The following is a 25,184-nucleotide window of genomic DNA, read 5'->3' as shown; positions in this document are numbered from 1 at the left end:
CCACAGGAAACTCCTACAGTGTGGCTACCCAGCCACTAAACATCAGCGGCAAGGCCTTGACCTGTGGAGTTCGACTCCACACCCCCAGCCCTGAGAACATTGTCTTTGTGGAAGGAGAGAGAGAAAGAAGGAAGGCAGGGAGGGAGGAAAAATCAGGGAATTCATATTTCACACAAATATTTTGAGCATGGTATAGGTGTCTGGTTTCTGAATGAAGCAGAAAAACAGTAAGGTTGAAAACTTGAAACCCACCCATAACCGGATATGTTCTGTAGTCTTATTCTAGGATATCACTTTGAAAAAATTAAACAGTAAAAGGTAGAAGATAACTGAGAAACCAAATAAACCATTTGAAATTCAAGGATTCTTGTCTCATTAGTTGAGGCAGGGAAATGAATCCACATACATGGAGATGTCATATTTTATTTAAAATGTAGATTCAGTCCCCCAATTCCTAATTTGAATGAAAGTTCCAACAAGGTAGTTAATTGCACTTGTGTCAAGTGAGTGCAAGAAATAAACAAGCTTATATTATTATTTTATGACTAGTTCTTTTCTTAAAACATATGTACACATGATACAAAAACCAGAATGTACAAAATGGTATACATTACAAGCCACTGTCCCACTTCTATCCACCAGTGACTTCCTTTCATCCTCACTGGCAACCGTGTTGTTAACCACTGTTTTATATCGTTTCTGATGTAATAAACAAGTGGATTCCTAAAAAAGCCTTTTCCTCATCTGTGCTTGTTCTGTATCTTGTCTGTGTCTTTTTTTTTTTTTTTCCACTCTAACAGTATGTTGGAGCTCCCTCTGTATCACTGGGTAAAGAACATCCTTGTTTTTTGTGGTTAGGATTACTCCATGCATTCAGTTTACACTTCACTGCAATGAATGAATGTGCCTATTTCTTTACACCGGGGATAGATAAACTTTGTAAAAGGACTAGAAGTAAACATTTTAGACTTGTGGGCCACATACATTCTCTGTTGCATATTCTTTGTTTTGTTTTGTTTATAAGGCTTCAAAAACATAAAACCATTGTTAGCTCATGGACCATACAAAAAGTGGGCCAAAGGAGCTATAGTTTGCTGACCTTTGCAAACTTATCAACCTGATGGGTAAAACAATAGTGTCCCAATGTATTTTATTTGTATTTCTCTTATCAGTAGAGCATATTAGAGCCATTTATATTTCCTTTTCTGTGACTATTCCTATTTTTTTTTTTTTTTTTTTTTTTTTATTTATGATAGTCACAGAGAGAGAGAGAGAGGCAGAGACACAGGCAGAGGGAGAAGCAGGCTCCATGCACCGGGAGCCTGACGTGCGATTCGATCCCGGGTCTCCAGGATCGCGCCCTGGGCCAAAGGCAGGCGCCAAACCGCTGCGCCACCCAGGGATCCCCGACTATTCCTATTTTTGGCCCATTTCTTATATATAGTAACATTTCATATACGGAAATTATCTCTTTGAAATGAATTGCAAACATTTTCCTCAGTTTTGTCTTTTATTCATAAAAGATTTTGTTCACTAGAAATGTTTTGAGTAGTAAAATTTGTTGTTTTTTTAAGATTTTTTATTTATTTATTCATGAGAGACAGAGAGAGGGCAGAGACACAGGCAGAGGGAGAAGCAGGCTCCATGCAGGGAGCCGGACGTGGGACTCGATCCTGGGTCTTCAGGATCATCAGGCCCTGGGCTGAAGGTGGCACTAAACTGCTGAGCCACCTGGGCTGCCTGAGTAGTAAAATTTGTTATTTGCTGATGAGTATTATGTAATACTTTAGGCCCTCCCATTCTGAGATTATCAAACAACTCTTTCAGGATTATTTTCTTTCCCCCTCTGGTGTTTTATGTGTGTGTGTGGTTTTTTTTGTTTTTTTTTTTTTTTAAGATTTATTTATTTGAGAAAGAGAGAGAGGGATGTAGGGAGAGAGAGTCTCAAGCAGACTTTCCATTTAGCGAGGAGGCCACTGCAGGACTTGATCCCACAACCCTGAGGTCAAGACCAGAGCTGAAATCAAGAATTGAATGCTTAACCAACAGAGTCACCCAGGCACCCCAGTGCTACTGTGATTTTATTTTATCATCTAAATCTTTGATCCGCTTAAAGTTTATATTGGTGTGAAGAAAATGAATCCAACTTTATTTTTTTTCCAGATAGCTCACCAATTGTCCCAAGTCCATTTATTGAGATATTCTCCATGCTTCCCTCCCCACTTCCATTTGAAATGCCACCTTTTTTACACTATAGTATATATTCAGATCTATTCCATTGATCTATCTAGACAAGGTTTTGCTTTTGAGTTACAACTCCTGCACTGAATTGCTGTGTGATCATATTTCATTGAGGAACTATAGATTCAGTAAAATAAAGAAATGATCAGATCTGTCTGCAACCTTCACCCATACCCCTTCTCTTCACTTTACCTCACCTCTGTTACAAAGAAGAGGCAGCCCTCCTCATGCATGACCCATCTCCACTCCTCTGGCCCACTCTCAAAGGCACTTTGCTCCTGGAAGCACCCTCTCTCCTATATCATTAATTTCTGTCTCTTTTATTTAGTTATTTTTGAAGTATCGTTAACATACAGTGTTATGTTAGTTTCAGGTGCATAATATTCAGCAATTCTATATATTAGTGCTCATCACGTCAAGTGCACTCTTTTTTTAAGAGAGTGTTTGGGGGGGGGGTGAGGGGCAGAAGGAGAGAGAGAGAATCTTAAGCATGCTCCATGCCTAGCATAGAGCTGGACACGGGGCTCCGTCTCATGACCCTGAGATTATGACCTGAGCCAAAATCAGGAGTCAGACATTTAACCAACTGAGCCATCCAGGTGCACCAGTAAGTACACTCTTAACCCCTTTGTCTATTTATTCACCCATCTCCCACCCAAGTCCTCTTGGGTGACTACCAGTTTGTTCTCTGTATTTAAGAGTCTGGTTCTTTGTTTCTCTCTTTTTCTTTGTTCATTTGTTTCCTAAATTCTACATTTGAGAGTATTTGTATTTGTCTTTCTCCTACTGATTTATTCACTTAACGTTATATCCTCTAGGTGTATTCATATTGTTGCAGGTGGTAAGATCTCATTCTTTTTATGATTGAATAATACTCCATTGTGTGTATTTAGCACACGTTTATCCATTCATCTATCAGTGAACACTTGGCTTGCTTTCATATATAAGACTACAGTAAACATAGGGGTTGCCTGTCTTCTTGAATTAGTCTTTCATTTCCTTTGGTAAATTCCCAATTAGTGGAATTACTGGATCATACGGTAATTCTATTTTTAATTTTTTGAGGAACCTCTGTACTGTTTTCCAGAGTGGCTGTGCCAATTTGCATTTTTAAAAACAGTGAAATGAGGGTGCTTTTTTTCTCCACATCCTTGCCAACACTTGTCTTATGTTGGTTTTTTTTTTTTTTTATTTTGGCCATTCTAACAGGTGTGAAGTAGTATCTCAGTATGGTTTTGATTTGCATTTCCCTGACACAACTAGTGATGTTGAGCATCTTTTCATGTGTCTGTTAACCATCTGTTGTCTTTGGGAGAATGTCCATTCAGGTCCTCTGCCCATTTTTTTAATCAGATAGTTTGGGGGTTTTTTTGGTGTTAGGTTGTATAACTTTTTTGTATGTTTTGGTTTTTAACCCCTTATTAGATATAGCATTTACAAATATCTTCTCCCATTAAGTAGGTTGCATTTTGTTTTGTTGATGGTTACTTTTGCCTTTATTCCCTTACCTCAGGAGACATCTAGAAAAATGGTTCTACAGCTGATATTAAGGAGATGACTACCTATGTTTTCTTCTAGGAGTTTTCTAGTTTAGGTCTCACATTTAAGTCTTTAGTCCATTTGGAGGGGTTCTCTTTTTTCCATTTTGAGTTCATTTTTATGTATGTTGAAGAAAGTGGTCCAATTTCATTCTTTTTTGCATGTAGCTGTCCAGTTTTCTCAGCGCTATTTGTTGAAGAGACTGTATTTTCCTTTTTCTCTGTTCCTGCTTCCTTTGTTGAAGATTAATTGACCATATAACCATGGGTTTACTTTTGAGCTGTCTGTTCTGTTCCATCTATCTGTCTGTTTTTGTGCCGGTACCACACTGTTTTGATTACTACAACTTTGTAGTAAATCTTGAAATCTCCAGATTTGTTCTTTCTCAAGATTGTTTTGATTATTCAGTGTTTTTTGTGGTCCTATACAAATTTTAGTATTCTTTGTTCTAGTTCTGTGAAAAATGTTGTTGGTATTTTTATAGGGATGGCATTAAATCTGTAGATTGCTTTGGGCAATATGAATGTTTTAATAACATTAGATCTCCCAATCCATAAGCATGGAATATCTTTCCATTTGTGTCATTTCCAATTTCTTTCATCAGTGTTTCATAGTTTTCAGAGCACAGGTCTTTCACCTCTCTGGTTAAGTTTATTCCTAGGTATTTGTTTGTTTTTGATGCAATTGTAAATGGGATTGTTTTCTTAATTTCTCTTTCTGGTACTTCATTATTAATGTACAGAAATTAAAACATTTCTGTAAGTTAATTTTGTATCCTGTAACTTTACTGAATTCATTTATCAGTTCTAGTAGTTTTTTGTTGGACTGTAGGATTTTCTATATATAGCATTATGTCATCTGTAAGTAGTGAAAGTTTTACTTCTTCCTTACCAATTTGGGTGCCTTTTATTTCCCTTTCTTGTCCTATTGTTGTGGCTAGAACTTCTAGTACTATGTTGAATAAAAGTGGTAAGTGGAAATCCTTGTTTTGTTCCTGATCTTAGAAGAAAAGCTCTTAGGGATCCCTGGATGACTCAGTGGTTTGGCGCCTGCCTTCGGCCCAGGATCCTGGGGTTCCAGGATCGAGTCCCGCATTGGGCTCCCTGCATGGAGCCTGCTTCTTCCTCTACCTGTGTCTTTGCCTCTGTGTGTGTGTGTGTGTGTGTGTGTGTGTGTCTTATGAATAAATAAAATCTTTAAAAAAAAAAAAAAAAAAGAAAAGCTCTTCAATTTATTGCCATTGAATATGATGTTAGCTATGGGTTTTTCATGTGGCCTTTATTAGATTGACATATGTTCCCTCTAAACCTACTTTGTTGAGAGTTATCATGAAATTCAGTATTGTATTTGGTCATATGTTTTTTCTGCATCTGTTGAGATGCCCATCTGATTTTTATCCTTTTTCTTGTTAATGTGTTTCTGCCTCTTATTTAGATGATTATCATAGGAACATCCATTTATGTTTTAAAAGCAGTCAAACAAAATTTGTCTTTCTATGGCCCCATTTCATCTTTAGAGTCAAAGGGCATTTCTATACCTCCTGTTTTCTCTTTAACCTACCCTATTCAGGCAATGATTCCTACTTCATTAGTGAAATGACTCTTCCCAAGGTCATTAGCAGCCTCCATCTTGCCAAATCTAGCGATCAGTTCTCTGTAAAACTATCTCGTTGTATCTCAGCTCAGTCTCTCAGCAGGATTTGACAGTTTAACCAGCTTCTATGACTGTACAGTCACTGGATTTCCTCCTGAGTGGCCACTCCTCCTCCTGAACAAGACTGTTGGGTTATCTTAGGGATCTGTCCTCTGCCACCTTCTCTTATCCATCTGCATCTTATCCCCAGGTGAGTTCATTCAGTTTTGTGACTTTAAATACATCTATAAACCAGGACACCTGGGTGGCTCAGTTGGTTAAGCGTCCAGCTCTTGATTTCAGCTCAGGTAATGATCTCAGGATTGTAAGATCAAGCTCTGCATCAGGCTTCACACTTAGTAAGGAGTCTGCTTGAGATTCTCCCACTCCTTCTGCCTCTACTCCCACTCATGGGCTCTCTCACATACATACATATGTACATACATACATACATACATCAAATCAAATATCTTTAAATATATCTGTGAACTCATCTTCAAATTTCTGTGTCCATCTCTACCTTCACTCCTGAACTCCAGACTGGAACATCCAGTTTCCTGTTCAACTCCCAACTGGATATCTAGTACACAAGCAGAGCTTGGGATTTCTTTCCCAGACCTATTCCTTCCTGTCTTTTTCCATGTCAGGTAATGGTATCACCACATATTCAGTATGTTTAAAAGATACTCTTGTTTCCCCCCATTTTCCTCATGTCAGCTGTTTTTCCAGAAGTATGTCGGATAGCATAGTAGTTGGGAGAGCCAGGCAGCCTCAGTTTGAATCCTGACTTGTCCTTGAACAAGTCAACTTCTGTGATCCAGTTTCTTCAGGTTTCAAATGAAATTAAAATAGTACACATCTCATAGGACTGTTCATTCATAACATGTGCCCAACTGAATTGATATATGTATGATGCTCTGAACATAAAGTTTTGTCATCATAAAGGTTTGTCGTCATTGTCCCCAGTATAGGTAGTATTGATAGTTATGCAAGTACTAGTTATGGATACTAATATTATTACCATTTGGGCTACAGCTGCTATAGGCCAGCCCCCTGCCCTCACTAGCATGGACTAAAGATAGACTCCTCTGCTCTTGCTCCTCCACCATCCACTCTCCACACACCAGCCAAGCTAATCTTTTTCAAGATATAAGTGAAATTATGTCACTGTCTTGCTTAAAAACTCCCTGGGGCTTCCAATTACAATTATAATAAAACTCAGACACCTCTCCATGGCCTGCAAAGCTTTTTGTCAGTTGGCCTCCCCTTCCTCTCACTCTCACCCCTGTTACTCTCCCCACCATTACCCCCAAGTCTCCATCTACTCTGGCCTCCTCCAGGTTCCTAGAACATGCCGAACTCTCCCATTTTGGGTCTTTGCACTTGTCATTCCTCTGGAATGCTCTTCCCTCAGAGCTGCCTGGTTCTCTCATAAAATTCAGGTCTCAGCTCAAATGCTACCTCTGAGAAGGAGTCATCCTTGAGTGGCCTGGTTCAACTTGCCCATCCCTTGCTCTTCATCTTGTGCCCGTCATCGTCTTTATTGCATTTAACACTATGGAATTTTCTTATTTATGTATCTGTTTGCCTTCAGTTTTAGGTAGGCACAGGCTTCAGTTTGTTTACCATCAAAACAACATCTAAACTAGGGATTGGGAGCTAAATTGTGGAATGCCAACTTTTTGAAATGGGGAGAGAGGAGTGTCTCCTCCGTGGGAGCTTCTTGTCTTGCATTGCCTCTTGAAAGTATGGGATATGCAGCTCATAGTTATTAGGGACTGATTGCACTTTGGAAAAATATCTCTGGGACTTTTCCTTCTTTATATCTAAGTCACTATTTTATCACATTTAAATATTTTACATATTTAAATAGTTATATGAAATAAATATAAATATTATTTATATACTTCAAATATTTAAACAGTATTTTAAATTGTTCTGGAAATAAAAGTGTTCTCAGTTGGTGTGACTGCTAAATGCTTTGCTTTCAAAACACACACAGCTCTTAGAGTATACTTAACTGTTTTAAAAATAAGACAGTAGGCACATAGTCATGAAGTTATTACAGCTACCAGCAAGTAAGGATCATAATGGTGAGAAGTCATTTCCTGATTCGTGTAGGAACATCATGTTCCATCAACTGCTTAGGCTTGGTAGACTTCAGGCTTTTAGTTCCTTACCTGAAATATGCTATTCTTTTTCAATTTCTGAGCAGTGATAGTCATTCATAATCTAATGATCATGTCCTTGGTACCCAAAAAAAGGGAGGGATCAATTCTTGTTTGTTAAATCGATCGAATTGCTAGCCTCTAAGTATAGATTCTTTACACTTGACAGCGCAAGCTGCTTCTGCTAAAATGTTTGTTACAAGATAAGAACAGGATCAGAAATTGCATATATAGTGTCAGCTCAAGTTATGCTCCTTATAGATTGAAAGCAGTCTCAAAGTATAACATGTTCATGTTGCTAAATAGATAAGATTATGGATTGCTGTTTGTTTGTTTTTTCCTTAAGACTTTTCTGTTTAGGGGACACCTGGGTGGCGCATTCAGTTAAGCACGAGGCTCTCTTAGTTTCAGCTCAGGTCATGATCTCATGGGTGGTGAGATCAAACTCTGTGTGGTGTGGGAGACTCCTCAGCAGGGAGTATGCTCGAAGAATGTCTCCTACCCTACCCCCACTCAGCAGCACGTCCGCTCGCTCTCTCTCTCTCTCTCTCTCTCTCTCTGTAAAATAAATAAATCTTAAAAAAGAACAACAACAACCAACTCTTTTGTTCGGGCAAATAGTCATATGGACCTGATTTCTGGGCACAGCCCAAGAATTGCCCAGCTCTTGGGTGCCTTTAAGCCATTGTGTGAGGCAGAGACCCACAGCAGACTGTCCTTGCCCAGACCTGTGATTGAATTTCTAGTAGCAATGATGGCTTTATTACTAGTACAGTCTAAATCTCTCCCCATGGTTGTCAGACTGAGAACATTTATTTGTTCATTCAACACTTGTGTACCGAATGGCTGATTTTGCCAAGCCATGGTAGTCACAATCAACATAAAGTAACCCAAGCAGACATGACCCCCTGCACTTGGGTTGCTTCTGGTGTATTAGGGAAGAAGACTCATAATAAGCAACTAACACATTCTAGTAGTTTCAACTTGTAATAATGGTTGAGAGGGAGAGTATCAGACGCTATATGAGAGCACAGGGCAGGGGAGAGCCTAATTGATTTAGATTGAGAGTTTCAGGTAAGGCTGAGACCCCCAAAACTGAGAGGTCTTAGCCAGACAGAATGAGAAGATGCCAAAAGGCAGGGACCAAGAGGCACAGAAGAGTACGTGAAGGACTGCAGGAGGCCAGGTGTGGGGGGCGGGGGGAGGCGATGCAGCCGAGCTGGGAGACACTGGCACAGGACAGAGAGGCAGGCAGGATGAAATGTGGTTTCCAGGAGCTGCAGTTCGGGAAAGCTGTGCTGTGACCAAATAGTCAGAAGATGCCGGGAGGAAAGGCTGCTGCAACCCAACCCCCTCGAACCTCTAATAACAGAAAGTTTCCTAGCTCGGGCTGCACACAGGCTGGCTGCTGCCACCTTACGGCCTCTTTCTAAGGCATGGTCCTGGGTGCCCTTGGCACACGGCGGCACTGCAGCTTCTGGAGGAACCTGGTCTTCCCACATGGAGCCTGTAAAAGTGGCAAACAGACGCATGTTCTGAAGAAAATGAGGGCATGCAGGATCCAGGTATTTAAGTTAGGTTGGCCCTCCACTCCATGATGTCCCATGGGAGGTGTGATAGACAGCATTGGATTCTGTCTGTAATTCTACTGCCAAGTTCCTGGGATGAGATTTCTTCATTTATAAACTGACAGTGAGCGAACCTTTGAATCAGCAACCTTTTTTGGAGGAGGGCAGGGTGCAGGGGAATCAGTTATTTCTTACTAGAATTAAAAGAACTATCTCTTTTATTATTGCCCATAAAGGCTAACGTGAGAACAAAGTGATTGTTGAGACTGTTTTCATAATCTGTGTGATTCTGTTCAAATACATTGAATACTCCATTATTGTCTGCGTGTGGTTGCATAGGGAAATCTTCACTTTGGGTCACAGCTCATTACTGAAAGCTAGCTGTTATAGGAGAAATGCCCTTGACTTGTATACTTGTATCGTCATGGTGTTCTCTGATAAGTCATTCTTCCTCTAAATGAGCATACTTTGCTGTCTGTTTAAAATCGCCACAATGATTTTATGAAAATGAAAACTTGTATCTTGAAGCCCAAGGACACTGTATCTCTTTCCTACACTTGGAACTCTGAAGAAGATTGTACTGGCTGGTACTTAGTTTTTCATTCTTTCTAGGTTCTTCTTCATCCTTTGCTGAAAATCACTCTGTGACACAAGATGGCTGCAAACAAGCCCAAGGGTCAGAATTCTTTGGCCTTACACAAAGTCATCATGGTGGGCAGTGGTGGTGTGGGCAAGTCCGCACTGACTCTACAGTTCATGTATGATGAGGTAAGTGCCGGTTTTATAATGGGTATCAAAGTTCGGGCTGTACAGAATATTTCAGTAGTTTAGTTTTGGTGCTCTTTTAAATGTATACCTGAATCCTTGAAAGCTACTCATTGTTTTTCCCATTTTTAAATTTAGAGCCAGCATTTGTACACATCTTGACTTAACAAATCAATAACTCAAGATCCTTAAGAACTTACACTTTAAAAACAAAACTGGAAACGGTACCTATTTTTTAAGCAATCTAACTTTTTGACTTTTTCATTTCAAATGTTTAATGGAGGTTCCCATCTTGAATTAATAGAAGTGGTAGATATAGTATCTAATTGAGACTTAAAGTTAGCATAATAAGGTGTCCTGTAGTAACTTTAACAGTAATGATTTTAATAATAGTGAAAAAATCAATCAGTAGTATCTGGCATGGCACTACACTCACCATTAGGTAAAAAGCTGTGTCCCTAAAATATAATTAAGAGAAGGTTACAGATTTGTGTGCCTGTATTTATATCAGACTTTACTGCCCAGAGTTAAGGTCATAGCCTATATACAGCAATATATTCTTTCCCCAGAAGACTTTTGTCAAGCCTAAATAATTTAAGAGTTGATAATCTGGTTTAAGCATTTATTCTCAATTCTTCCTTCCAATATAGAAGCAACGTTTTATGGTTACTCTTTCTTACTTAATCCTCCAAACAATCCTGCATGGTAGGTGATATCCCCATTTTACAGATGAGAAAACAGGACCTCAGAGAGTTTTCTCAGCCTGCCCAAGAGGAGTGATCTCCAATGAGTAACCAAAGCCTGGTCTCCTGATAACAAATCCTGCAGATCTTACCACCCATTGTCTCCTTCCATTGCCTGTTCATCAGCATTTTTGGCACACACAAAAAAAGCCTAAATCTAATCAGCTCGCTTGCTCAATGGTGACTATAATAAAACATTTGGAAAGAAAGAAGATTGAAATGATACTTGAAATGAAATTGCTGATTTAAGTGCTCAATCTGTTTTCCATACTATTCATTTTAATAGTCTTTCAAAGTAATCGCTCAGTCAGGCCCCTTCTTAATAATAAGGAAGAGGTCAAAGGTAAAACTATTCACATACCTGATGAGTGATAAATGGCTAAGCTCGCACTTAGTATTCATAAATATTAATATTCACAGTAGTATCTGATATCAGAATATGTGTATTTGTTAAATCATCATATGTAATACTTATAAAATTAGTATGTAAATATGGGTAGACTGTTCTGTAGCCTTTATGGTTACAAATACACTGTGTTCGTTTTTTTAAAATAATTACATATTGAGTATCCTCCCTGTACCAGGTAGATCGGGGAGCTAGAGTAATGAGTAGAATAGTCAGGGTCCCTGCTCCCAGGGGTTATGTTCTAGTAGGGGGATATGGACATTGAGCAAATAAATAAGAAAATATCAGATAAGGAAAATGAAAATATTTATAGGAACTAATTTTAAAAACGTGCAAAAGTATGTATACATACACACATGCTAGCAATGATACACTGATCAAAAATATCAAGGTGAGATTTACAGAGTTGAAGATAGATGGAGGAATGTAAAGTTGTTTAATAGTACTGTTTAAAAAATGAGGCATGTAGAGAGTGACCTCAAGGTTTGTGATTTGCTGTAAGTAAGTAGCATAAGCCACTTTATTGAATTGGTTCATTTTAGAGAAGAGATTTCACAGCAGCTTTCAATTGACTCACTTTCAAGTTATTTCTACAATTCTGGCATGAAAATTTATATAGAGAATCACATTGAAAGGAGTTGTTATGTATTTGATTAAATACACATATAATCACTTTTGCAGGTATGGTGTTTTCAGGAAGGAAAAGGCACAGTTTTCAAGCTGTAAACAATCTAGACTTCATCATTCAACCTTGCTTTTTATAAAAGTGGAAGCCACCAAATTATCTAAAATGAAATGTAGATTAGTGTAATTTTTACCATTGGGGAAAGCTGAAGGAAGAGTACATGGGACCTCTCTGTACTGTTTTGGCAACTTCACATGAATCTATATTTCCTCTCTTCTAGTTTGTGGAGGACTATGAGCCTACCAAAGCAGACAGCTATCGGAAGAAGGTAGTGCTGGATGGGGAGGAAGTGCAGATCGATATCTTGGATACAGCTGGGCAGGAGGATTATGCTGCAATTAGAGACAACTACTTTCGGAGTGGGGAGGGTTTCCTCTGTGTCTTCTCTATTACAGAAATGGAATCCTTTGCAGCCACAGCCGACTTCAGGTATGGCAGGGACTCATGCCTTTGCACCAGCATACCACGCAGTGGTGTCATCCCCAGAAACAAGTGGACAACTAGAGCTTGTTACTTGTTAGTCTTTCACCCTGTGTGTAGTTGTGCTTATTCCCTCTCTGATGGCAGTCTGTGACTCCACCCACGGTGTACTTACACTCAGATACTCAGTATACCTCGAGTAATCTTAAAGCTGTCGCAGTGCCAGCTGTATTGGAGCGTGAGTTTGTGAGCCTCAGTACCAAAGGTCTCTTATGCATTACTGAAGTATTTCTCTTTGCAGTATAATACTACTGCAGCCGTAATGGTTGACATTTGGATCACATCATAGAGCTCTGACCCAGATTGTAGATCTTTCTGTGTTAGTCACCAGTTTTACAGCCCCTGTGTAATGCTCAGCAGGCACATCGCCATCCTCCTCACAACACAGATCCCCTGACAGCACACACTGATTTTTCCTTTAAGATTTTATTTATTTATTTGAGAGTGAGGGAGAGCACAAGCAGGGGTAGGGGTAGAGGAAGAGGGAGAAGCAGACTCCCTTCTGAGCAGGTTGCTGTATGCAGGACTCAATCCCAGGACCCTGAGATCGTGACCTGAGCCCAAAGCAGCCACTTAACCAACTGAGCCACCCAGGCACCCCTGATTCCTTTTCATAAAAATAATACCATAGATTGGCACACGAGGTTGTGTTATATAGTATTTTTTATATCTTACCATTTGCTTAATCAAAATCTGTCATCCATTTGGTTTGCAGGGGTGCAGTTGGTAAAGGGGAGAGAGGTTATAAGAGAAATACAGCATAAATAAGTTCTTGAATAGTCTCAAATATTACATGTGTAATCAAAAGTATCCCTTTTTTTTAAGATTTTATTTATTTATTTTAGAGAGACAGTGCGAGCAGGGGGAGGGGCAGAGGGAGACTCCCAAGCAGACTGCACTGAGCATGGAGCCCAGTGTGGGGCTTGATCTGACAACTCTGATATCATGATCTGAGCTGAAACCAAGTTGGACACTCAACCTGACCAAGTCAACCCAGGCCCCCCCAAAAAAACTATTTTTTAATTATATATTTTTTTATTTTTTTGTTTCAAGTTTGCCTTGGTATGAGGGATGCAAAAGAAGCGAGCATGTAGTGTATCTTTTTCTTTTTTTAAGATGTTATTTATTTTATTCATGAAAGACATGGAGAGAGAGAGAGAGAGAGGCAGAGACATAAGCACAGGGAGAAGCAGGCTCCTCCATGCAGGGAGCCAGATGTGGGACTTGATCTCAGGACCCTAGGATCACATCCTGGGCCAAAGGCAGGCACTCAACCACTGAGCCACCCAGGCGCCCCTGTAGTGTATCTTTTAAAGATTGACACAGCCTAGCTGCAAAAACCATGAAACCAAGAGCAAGGTAGTAACAGAGTAGGAGATGTAGACAGTGCTCATTACAGGGATCCAGGAGGCTTTTGTAACATAAGTGAGCCGGAAGGATAAGAAGGATTTTCACAGACAAGGAAAGAAGTTTTCTGGAGGTTGAGCAAAAACTGAACCTGGCTTTATATAAAGCTTCTTTTTCACATACACTTGAAAGTCCCAGAACTGAAGGAATTTAAGAGAGCATTCTTTGTAGAAAAAAAAGTCATTGAGAAACTTTTAAAATGCAGATTAATTTATAAAATTAATTTTGTTGGTTTCTCTAAGGAAAGAGTTTCATATATGATCAAGTACAAAGGGTGGCAGGCCCTGGTAACTTATAATCTTGGGAGACATGTTGGAAGTTAATTTAAATGTCGGTGCTTATTCACTCATTTAGCAAATATCTGAGTGCTTGTTATGCAGCAAGTCCTGGTCTAGGTAATGGGATAAATGTTGTCACCATAGTTGCCAAAGACAAAGTGGTATCTTAAGGGAATAAGGTATTTTTCTGCCAAGAGTAAGAATCTTAGGCACTGCTGTGACAAAATAAATGAATCATTCATTACTCTTCTATTGTACCTCCGACGTGTTCCCTTTCCCATAAATAAAAATAGTCCCAGTGACTCAGTAGCAACAGGGAAACATTTTTGAGACCGTCTGAATGGTTACACACCACACGGTCTCACCCACAGGGTGTAGCACCAGTGGCAGGGCCTCTCTTGAGCCTTCCTGGGCCTCCCATCACCGAGGCAGAGCCCCCGTTTCCTCATCTGCGTGAGCGGTATGCTTGCAACAGCACCACTAGCACCCTCAGAATCAGCTTGATTTGTGTGCTTTTTCTGACAAGGGGAAAACTCTTGAGAGCAGGACCTGTTTCTTAGCCAAGTATCCCTAGTACCCATATTTGGCACAGTTCCTGGCATGTATCATACAGGGCATGCTTAGTAAACGTTTGATAGAAACATTAGAGTAAACGTTTGATAGAAACATTAGAGGCACATCTAGGTGGTTCAGTAGGTTAAACATCGGCCTTTGGCTCAGGTCATGATCCCAGGATACTGAGATGGGGCCCCACGTCAGGCTCCCTGCTCAGCGGGGAGCCTGCTTCTCCCTCTGCCCCTCACCCTGCTTTTGTACTCTCTCACTCTGGCTCTCTCTCAAATAAATAAATAAAATTTAAAAAAAAAAAAAAGAAAGAAATGTTAGAAAACTCTTATTTTTTTTAGTTCGCACGTCAAAAATGAAGAAGTTGGACCAGTTTGTAAAGGTACTTTCCTATTCTAAAATTCTATAGTTGCCTTTAAATTCTATTTAAAGGGAGCATCACATTAAGTAAAATGTGAATGAAGACGAGCATTGCCTTTCTCTGACATCCAGGAAAGTAGCTAATTAAAACCAACTAATTCACTCTAAGAAATAATATCTTCTCATCCCTGAACCCAGGACGTCCATGGGCTTTCCACGGCCACATTTGTGGTAGCATTCATCACACAGTAACAGGAAGTATTGGTCTTCCTGAAGCCCCTGACGCAGAAAGCCTAGTAGATATTTACTAAGAGATAAATTAATGACTGTGTATACATATGACCAGAAGTACTAGAGTCAAAGAAACCAGAGTCAGTCTCTGGTAGTTAGTGAGATCAAGTCGTAAGTCTATTGTTGACATCTTCGTTGAGGCTGTTGATCACAAAGGAACCTGGTTAAGAAGGTAACAGCACATTGTTGTCCAACACTGGAAAAAGATTATGACTGGCCAATGTCCTCTTCACAAACACGTAAATTTAATAGGAGTAATGGTGGTGTGGCCATGGTCTTTGCAAGAGGCCACGTGAGTGGAGGAAAACATCACAGCCCTCCTGTCCTGTACAGCTTAGCACACGTCCCCCAGTTACTGGGCCCAGCTGACCTGGTTCCTTCCTCATAGGGTGGTTAAGGTAAGTACAGATCAGTGAAAGATGGAGGTGACTGTGTGGTCCATAATCTGCTCGTGCTAGAAAACTAGGAATTCAGGTCCAGACAGCTGCCTGCAATCGCTGAGTCTGTTGGAATGTTTACGACAACATCGGTAACCAGGTGAATGAAGGAATACTAAAAATAACACTGCCTAATACACAGTGCTCACCTCGTACCAGGCACTGCTCTCAGTGAACAAGATGAACAAGACGAGCTGGATACTAGCGAATTTCATAGATTCTAAAACACACATTCTTTTACATCTTATCATCTCTTAAAATCAGGCCCATGTCTTCTAGTAGAACATCTTTCATTATGACTGGCAGCAGTTTTTCTTAGTGGTGCATAACATAACGCGTGCAGTTAGTGACATTTAAAGCCCATGGCCATTGCGAGCACTCCGTAAAATGCTAGCAGCAGTGGAGGTGGTGGTGGTATTCAGGCGATGCTGTCAAGGAAGCACAGAATAGACAAATGTGAGATTAAGGCTTGGCAAAGATTCGTGTTCCATCTCAAACATCACGAGAGATCGCTGCAAAGTCAGTATCCTCTGCTAATCTGTCATGCTAATAACCCCATTACTCATCTCCTTTTCTCTTAGTCTAAAATATTGTTCCTGTAGTTTCAAATCCCTTAAAAATTTCAAAGGAGGGGCGTGAGTAAGATAGCCAGAGGGTGTTGATTTAGGGAAAAAATGTCTTTCTCCAGCAATCACTAAGAGCAACTATCATTCGTTGAGGATTCACTGTGTGCCAGACACAAGTCTAGGTACTTTACATTTCATCCTCATAGCACCTGGGTGAAGAAGGTTCTGTGGTTAGCCCCATTTTCCATGTGAGGAGACCAGGGCAAAGAAGCATTTTTGCCCAGAGTCACATGACTGGGAAGAGCCGAGAACCATGACACCTTTAAAACTGGTGATGGCACATAACTTCTCTCTAAACACAACATCTGGGCAGCCTGGGTGACTCAGCAGTTTAGTGCTGCCTTCAGCCCAGGGCCTGATCCTGGAGTCCCGGGATCGAGTCCCACGTTGGGCTCCCTGCATGGAGCCTGCTTCTCCCTCTGCCTGTGTCTCTGCCTCTCCCTCTCTCTCTGTCTCTCATGAATAAGTAAATAAAATCTTAAAAATAATAATAATAATAAACAACACCTGTACTCGAGAGATGTCTGGCCTGTGTGGGGTTTTTAGAAACATTTAGTGGGACCCGTGATATGAGGCAATCCTCCCCCAATCCTGTGACCCCAGTTTAATCATGAGAGAAACATCAGCCAAATCCCAACTGAGAGGTTTTCTACAAAGTAGCTGCCCAGCATGTCTCAAAACTGTCAAGGTCATCAGAAACAAAGGAGGTCTGGGAACTGTCAGAACCACGTGGGATCTGAGGAGATGTGATGACTAAATGTCATGCGGGATCCTGGACAGGATCCTGGAACAGGGAGAGGACATTAGGTAAAAACTAAGAACATTGGAATAAAATTTGAACTTCAATTAATAAAGACGTCTCAAGAGTGGCTCATTAGTTGCGATAAATGTACCACACTAACGTAAGATGTTGCCCGTAAGGGGAACCTGGGTGCGAGGGTATGGGAACTCTAGCGTCTTTGCGACTGTCCTACACATCTAAAACCATCCTTCCAGTAGAAGTTGATTTTTAAAAAACATTCGGAGAAAGTTGCATTTGACACTTGGATTTTGTGCCTCTACTGCCGTATTTGTGTTCTCCTCGCTAGTGCATTTTTCCTTCATCTGTGAAGTGAGTGTGTAATTCGGGTGACCGATGGTGGAATAAGGAGGAAGCGCGGCTCATTTCCTACCTTGCATGAGCTAGTTGCTATTGTAAAGAAACATGTAAACAAATGCTAATTGCAGATGGGTTTTGTTATTTTGTTAGTATAACATGTGGGGGTGATTTTAATATTTCTTTCTCATTTTCTCTTGTCCAGGGAGCAGATTTTAAGAGTAAAAGAAGATGAGAATGTTCCATTTCTGCTGGTTGGTAACAAATCAGACTTAGAAGATAAAAGGCAGGTTTCTGTAGAAGAGGCAAAAACCAGAGCCGACCAGTGGAATGTTAACTATGTGGAAACATCTGCGAAAACCCGAGCTAATGTTGACAAGGTAAAGGGTGGCCCTCCTTACTGCACATCATGTTAACAATAAGTTGATTCGCTTTGTCTCAGCTCCACTGTGTCTAGAGATTTGTGAAACTTGCAAATGGTGATTTAGCGTGTGCTGATTTGTATCCGCCCTGAATGCTCCAGTGCAGCACGTGAGGAATTTCCTACTTCACCTTGTCCTCAGGTTCCCGAGAGACACCGCAACATGAGACTTTTTTCCTCTTGCTGACAGGATTCTGACCTGAATCCCTGCCTTTTTAAAAAAAAATTTTTTCTAAAAAAAAAAAAAATTTTTTTTCTTAATCCTGATCAGCTGGATAATTTAAAAGGCGTGGCAGAAGTCCTCTGAGCTGACACCTGCCCAACCCCATGCCGGTTCTCCGAAGTAAAGGTGCCTCCCGAGACAGGAGCCCCACAGAAGAGGGCTTCGAAATCTATTACTACGCCTCCACTCCCCACCCTGTTTTCCTCTATCCGATCTTCCCCCTTCGTTCAGGTGGCCCTTCCCTGAGTCCTGCCTCCTTTTCAGGAGCCAGCCCAGGTGCGTTATTTCATCCTCCTGTCGGAGACGCACGTCTTCCGGAAGACTGCCCATCGGCTGAGGCAGGGGCAGGCTCCCTGAGCCCCGCAATGGGGCCTTTGCCAGCCCCCGGCATCTAGGCTGTGCCGAGTGCCTCTCAACTCTAGCTGTAGAATTGTCTCTGAGACTTCACGGACGCGGATTCCTGGGTCTTACCCGCAGAGATTTTGATTCATGTGCTATGAGTGGGAGCTGAGAATTTGCATTTCCTGCAAGCTCCCCAGTGGTGCAGACTGCGGCCCTGGCGGGGGCGGGGCTGGATATAGGCTATTTTGGTTACTCTGGCTGTATCAGGAGCAGACCACCGTTTACTATGCTCTGAGAACCACTGGGCCAAGAATTTGGACGGGTCCCAGTGGAGGTGGCTTGTCTCTGCTCCACAGTATCTGGTGCCTCAGCTGGAAGCATCTCCGCTTAGGTTCACAAGACTGTTCACACGTGTCTGAGTCAGCCAGTCGATGCTGGCTGTTGTACAGGGACTCCTCCGTTCCTCACCATGGGACCTTCTCCACGTGTCGTGCTTTAGGCGTCTTGCTGAGCCCAGGTGGCTCAGCAGTTTAGCACTGCCTTCAGCCCAGGGCGTGATCCTGGGGACCCGGGATCGAGTCCCATGTTGGGCTCCCTGCAGAGAGCCTGCTTCTCCTTCTGCCTGTGTCTCTGCCTCTGTCTCTCTCTGTCTGTCATGAATAAATAAACAAAATCTTTAAAAAACAAAACAAACAAAAACCCGTCCCTGTAGGAGGGTGGCACGGTGAGCGCCAGGGGCAAGCGTCACAAGGGAAGAACCAGGCAGAAACCACATCACCTTTTATGACTTAGCCTCGGAAGTTATGCAGCATTATTTCCACGTTGTCCTGTTAACTGCAGTGGTCACAGAGTCCCGCCCGGGTTCAGGAGGAAGGGGAATCCACTCCACTTCCTGATGGGGGTGGCAAGGTGCTGGAAAAGCGGGAAGGGGGGTGTTGCTGTGGCCAGTTTGGGGAAATGTAGTCTGTAGTCAGGGGTCACCTCTCCAAAACAAAATAACATTAAATGTGGCGGCTTATAAATACTGTCATTTCACGTACCACAACAGCCCGAAGAGTGTAAATGCCAGATAAAATACCTCAGTGGCTAAATAAAAGTAACTTACAGCAACTATCCAGTTTCTAGAATTAGGTTATATTTGGTTTCTTGCTAAGGAAATAATGTTAATAGAAGAGCACATTTTCATTTGTGTTTATAAGACGCAGGCACTGTAGCCAGCACTAACCAGGTATCTTTAACCCCGTAAGGTGTAAGTACTCTTCCCATGCTCACTCTTTTAGATGAGGAAACTGAGATGCAGAGAGATTACATACCCGATTCGAGTTCAAAAGGCCTGTGATGGCATCTGCTGGTTCTGGGTGTGGCCGACTCAAGTGCCTGGTTGGAGTACCTGTGGTATCTCCTAGGGTGTACGTCACCCACTATGAAGCCTGGTACAAGTTTTCTGGGGTAGTGAGTGTTAATATTGTCTCCTATATTAGGTAGTATCTTGTTTTGTCACAGAAAACAAACGCTCAACTCCCCTACGAGACATTAAGGGCTCATGCCGTGTCCTCATCTGGATTCCAAATAGACCATCACATCGAAGTTTCAGAGGCAGATTTTGAGTCCACCCTGTAAAAAGCTTCATGACCATCTGAGTGGTCCAGCCAGGGCCTCGCCTGTCTCAGAGAGTCACCCAGAGGCAAGGGTCCACCTGGCAAACCTGCTTTTAGACTCACTGGGTGCCAGGTTCACTTCATGACCTTGTTAGTGGCCTTCTGGCTAAATGTCTTCATTCTTTAATGCATAACTCCAAGATTGCTCTTAATTTTTAAGGAACATCTTGGAGGAATGGAAAGAGATTGAACAAGTAGATGTCAAAAAGGAGAATATGATTTATTACATAAAGAGAGCCAATTTTATGTTGGGAAAAGAATTTTAGAAGAAATGTACTGTATTTTTAATTTTTTTGTCATTAAAAACGTGAACACCTTATTGTATAAGAAAAATTCGTAGTAAGGAGAAACTATGAGTCACTCTTCACCCAAATTCCACTCCACTCCCCTTCCTTTAAGGTAACCACTACTAACTTAAGTATGTCTTTCCAGACGTTTATCTGCATTTAAAGACCAATATATAGAGTCTAAGGGAAAGCTTGTGTTTGCTTGTGTTTCCCTGTATAAATAGGATTTTTATATATAGTACTTTTATTTATATAAATAATAAATATATATATACACATATACACACACACATATATGTTGTATATATATAAAATATTTCTGTGTATGAAGATCATCCATTTCTGTAGTTTGCTTTTTAAATTTTATAACAGGTGCTTGGGTGGTGCAGTTGTTCGGGCGTCCAACTCTTGATTTCAGCTCAGGTCGTGATCTCAGGGTCATGAGATCAAGCCCAGTGATGGGCTCCATGCTGGGTGCGGAGCCTACTTTAAAAAAAACCTTCTTCTGAAGTTCACTCCATAGTGATCTGTGTGCATCAGGAAGCCACAAGCAAGTCCTCTGATACTATATGTAGCTAGTTTGGAAGCTTCCTGCCCGAGCTGGCCAGCTGTGCACTCCAAGCACAGACATTCTAAAATCGCCGCAGGGAAGCCAAGATGCAAGGAGTGAGGGCAGAGACCCCAGGGGTCGTGTTACCCATGTGTTTCAGTCTCCTGCACTCTCCGTGGGCTTGCTTCGCTCAATTTTTCCCTGTTGTGTGTTGGTCCCGTGTCCGTTTGACTTAAGCCATTAGTCTCTGGTCGCTTCCTTGCCTTTTTCCCCCCCCAATAGTTTCCTTGCCTTCTGATTTACTTTCTGTTTCTTGCTTCAGATCAGGAATCAGCCGTTTATCTAAGGAACACTGGTTCTCTTGGGAGGAATGGTGTTTAGCAGCAACAGCCTGAGGACTAATGTGCTTACTGCTGTTGGGTTGTCATTGCTTCATGGCCTTTCAGTGAAGTGCTGGGAAATGCGTATGATTGAAAGAAAACAAATCATGAGATCATACTGTTACTGCTAATTCAGTTTTAGCATTCAGGATTCTCTACCTCTTTGACTTTTTTTTTTTTTTTTTTAATTTATGATAGTCACACAGAGAGAGAGAGAGAGAGAGGCAGAGACACAGGTAGAGGGAGAAGCAGGCTCCATGCACCGGGAGCCCGACGTGGGATTCGATCCCGGGTCTCCAGGATCGCGCCCTGGGCCAAAGGCAGGCTCTAAACCGCTGCGCCACCCAGGGATCCCCTAACCTCTTTGACTTTATATCTTACTTAGATATAAGAAAGATGTATTTTCTCTCTTGCACTGAAAATCGTCATTCCTAACCCACATAATTGCTCATATACTATCCCGCAACATATATATAAAATTCTTCCAAAAGAGTAATACCACTGTTACTATCAACTGCTAAATTACAAAGTGAAGTTTAAGATTTTTCTTGTTATTTGTTGAGGTTTAATTTTTTATTTTTGTATATATACTTGTATATATCTTATATATAACTATGAACATGTAGTTAGTCTTGTTTTAGTTTGATTTGCAGTTTTGGGCAGCTGCTTTTTTGTGTTTATTTTCGTTTTTTAAGCTGTAAAACATTTACATTTCCAAAGTAGAAGTTGTATGACGAGGTATATTCAGAGATGCCTTACTGTTCCGTGTCCCCTGTTCTCTTCATCCTGAAAATAATATTGGTGTTTGGTTTATCATTTCATTGTTTCCATTTCAAATGCAGGCAAATCCACATAGCTCCTGTTCTGCACACATGCAGGTAGCTCTCTGCTATCCTTGACAGCACCTCTCTTTTCCAGTTAGTGTTTCCTTTAGACAGCTGGAGGAGTGTTTGAAAAGGCCCAGCAGCCATTCCATAGCATACATTTGCTTACTTACAACACTCAACAATGCACAAGCTAACTAGGGTTTTCTAAATCTCTGATTTCAGTTGAGTTCTTAATACATCGGTGTGATGTCACATCTTATTTCATGCTCATGAGAAAAATAAAATAGAAATTATAATAATTTTTTTAAATTCAGAATTTTAGAGTGTAACCCATGAAAGTCATTCTTCTAGGCATCGCGCACACACTCATGACCAGGCAGTGTGAGCCCACGTCCCTGTAGACCTGTCTGCCCTCAAACATTTGTTACTGACGTTTAACTTTTGAGTTGTTACACTAGTAATTTTTAAATTATTATGTGAATATCTCTCATTTGCCATTTTCTAGGCACCAGAATTGATAAATTCTCAAATATGTTGAAATAAATTGTTTTCTTCGCATCATAAAGGAAGCACTTGTTTTCCTCAGCTTTGTTTCTAAAAATGGAGCTGAAGAAAAGCAAGTTATTAACTAGATATTATATGTGTATCTATATGTAAACTATATATAGTTATTAACCATAAATTTTATTAGATTAATTACTTTTAAATGTGAATTGGTAAAATACATTCATTCGTTGTAAGTTACTCAGATGGAATCCACTGAGCTTTAACTTTGGAGCTATCATCATTTGTAGGGCTTTGGTCTTTTTTTTTTTTTTTTCCCTGAAAATTGGAATGGGAAGATTAGGTTAATGATGGGAACAATTTTACTGAAAAGTGCAATACAGGAATGTTCCCAGTTTTCCCAGTACCTTGGGGAAGGAGTCTCTGGAGTTGGTTTGTGTGTTTGTTTGTTTTTAACAGTGATAAAATATACTTTTATTTACTTTGTTGAGTCAGAGGGTCGTAAAAAAATTATTGCTAAAGTAGATATCAGGCAAATAGAAAGGTACTTTAGAAGTCCAGTTACCTTGGAGTTTATTTAAACTAAGAGGAAAGGTCATAATGTTTTCATGCAATACATATTTGGTTGTTTAAATAACAACCGTGACAACACAAAGAATTATGGGATGCTGCACTTGTGATCCATACAACACACCAACATTGTGGATTGTACATAATTTAAAGAAATGTCTCAAACACTGTTTGAAATACTGTAGTAGCCAATACATAGAGGCATGCTTTCAGGTGGGCACAGGAATGCGGTTTAGAAAAGAAAGAAATATCACACTGGAACTACTCAATTTCTTCAAAATCACTGAGCAAGAAAAGCAACATTGAACTTCCATACTGATTTTACACAACTTTTATACAGTACCTTGACTTAAATCCAGAGCAAAAGTTAAGACTCTCTTCCTCTTATTTTTGGTAAACAAGTGCATGGTAAACTTAGATGACTTTTCCCCCTGGATTTTACATGGGAGCGGCCTTTTTAATGTTTTATTTAAAAGAGGTCAAGTTTGGCACTTTTATACTGATATCACCAATGTTAATATTTCTTGGGATCTCAGGAAGATTCATATTCTTTACAGCTTATACAGCACTGCTGGAGCTCCCGCTAAGCCAGCCTCAGATTTCTCCAGTTTATTTTGTGCATCAATTTGTGTAACAATCTCATTCATGTTGGTCTCCAATTCCATTTCCCCCCATCACCATTTCTGCAAGAATATTGTGAACCTTATCACATGGAAAATTAAATCCAGTTCACATTTTCAAAACACTTGTCTAATGTTTCCACAAAGACTTGAATTAGATCTAAAATGCCAAGTTCACTTTCTGAAGAATCCACACAGAAGACAAAATACAATGTTGCATAATGTCTATACATCAGTTTGTTGTCAGATCCTCCGATTAATAGTCCTCCGTCTAGGAAATTACAAACATTTCCATCTCTCTTAGCTACCAAATGGAATGTCTCCCTGCTGATGTGCTGTTGTGTATCTTCACTGTCAGGCTGGTAGGACTTGGAGAGCCGCGGCTTCCCGTGGTTGTTGAAGCTGAGGATCGCCTTGATCATGGCTGAGCCGGACGGACCGGGTGGGACTGGGTGGGGGCCGGGGCGGGATCTCAACGGCGATCCTCCCCCACCGGCCCCCTCCCGCCGAGTCTCTCTGGTTTTGTGCCATCTTCTCCTTGTGCTTCCCAAACAGGAACCCTTAAGTCGTCATTCTTAGCTTATTTCCAAGGTTTGCTGCTTTGGTTCCAAGAAGTACCAAGCTCATATGATATGTTGGTTTTATTTACCCTGTTTTCTTCTTTCTAGGTATTTTTTGATTTAATGAGAGAAATTCGAGCCAGAAAGATGGAAGACAGCAAAGAAAAGAATGGAAAAAAGAAGAGGAAAAGTTTAGCCAAGAGAATCAGAGAAAGATGTTGCATTTTATAATCAAAGCCCAAACTCCTTTCTTATCTTGACCATACTAATAAATATAATTTATAAGCATTGCCATCGAAGGCTCAATTGACTGAAATTACTTTAACAATTTGGAAATTGTTATGTATCACTAAAAGCATGAATTGGAACTGCACTGAAAGTCAAATTCACTTAAAAAAGAAATTAATGTGGCTTCACCAAGAAGCAAAGTTCAACTTCTTTCATAATCGCCTACATTTATTGCAGTCCCGAATGTAGCGTGTGGGCTTGTGTTTTGCGGGCAGTCTTTCTGGAACTGTTAGAGCTGAGACGGGGTGGGGGGAATGGGAGGAAAGGCTACTTCCTCTGGTTTATTATAAAGCTTAAATTTTATATCATTTTAAAATGTCTTGGTCTTCTACTGCCTTGAAAAATGACAATTGTGAACATGGTAGTTAAACTGTACCACTTTTTTTAACCATTGTTATGCAAAACATAGAAGAAAAGTTATTGGCATGATTGTTGCATATAGTTAAATTGAGAGTAATTCATCTGTGAACCTGCATTAATTACCTGGTGATTAACGTAGAAAAGTGGTGTAAACTTGTACATGGAAATTTTTGAATATGCCTTAATTTAGAAACCGAAAAATACCCGGTGACATCATTCTGGGTGTGTCCTCACTGGTGCCGTGGGCCTGTCGCCGCGTGTGTCCTGGTGAGAGAATGCTTGCTTGGTATGCAGTACAACTTTTGTAT

At 40.7% G+C, this 25,184-nt stretch overlaps 1 protein-coding gene and 1 pseudogene across 3 annotated transcripts in view; one reads left to right on the top strand and one right to left on the bottom strand.

The window, feature by feature from the left end:
* Positions 1 to 24,522, top strand: part of RALA (RAS like proto-oncogene A) — a 73,185-nt gene extending 48,663 nt beyond the window's left edge. For all 3 annotated transcript variants that reach the window (XM_041722159.1, XM_041722160.1, XM_041722158.1), the window contains 4 exons: positions 9,761 to 9,916; positions 11,968 to 12,176; positions 17,492 to 17,666; positions 24,337 to 24,522. In XM_041722159.1, the coding sequence (XP_041578093.1) occupies positions 9,803 to 9,916; positions 11,968 to 12,176; positions 17,492 to 17,666; positions 24,337 to 24,459 (621 nt within the window). In that variant the 5' untranslated portion in view covers positions 9,761 to 9,802 and the 3' untranslated portion in view covers positions 24,460 to 24,522. The remainder of the gene's footprint in view (positions 1 to 9,760; positions 9,917 to 11,967; positions 12,177 to 17,491; positions 17,667 to 24,336) is intronic.
* LOC121471413 lies at positions 22,907 to 24,327 on the bottom strand (annotated as a pseudogene).
* Positions 24,523 to 25,184: the final 662 nt, after the last annotated feature.

This window comes from Vulpes lagopus, chromosome 11, assembly GCF_018345385.1.
Source record: "Vulpes lagopus strain Blue_001 chromosome 11, ASM1834538v1, whole genome shotgun sequence".
In the NCBI taxonomy this organism is placed as follows: Eukaryota; Metazoa; Chordata; class Mammalia; order Carnivora; family Canidae; genus Vulpes; species Vulpes lagopus.
This window is presented reverse-complemented; position numbering and strand designations above follow the sequence as displayed.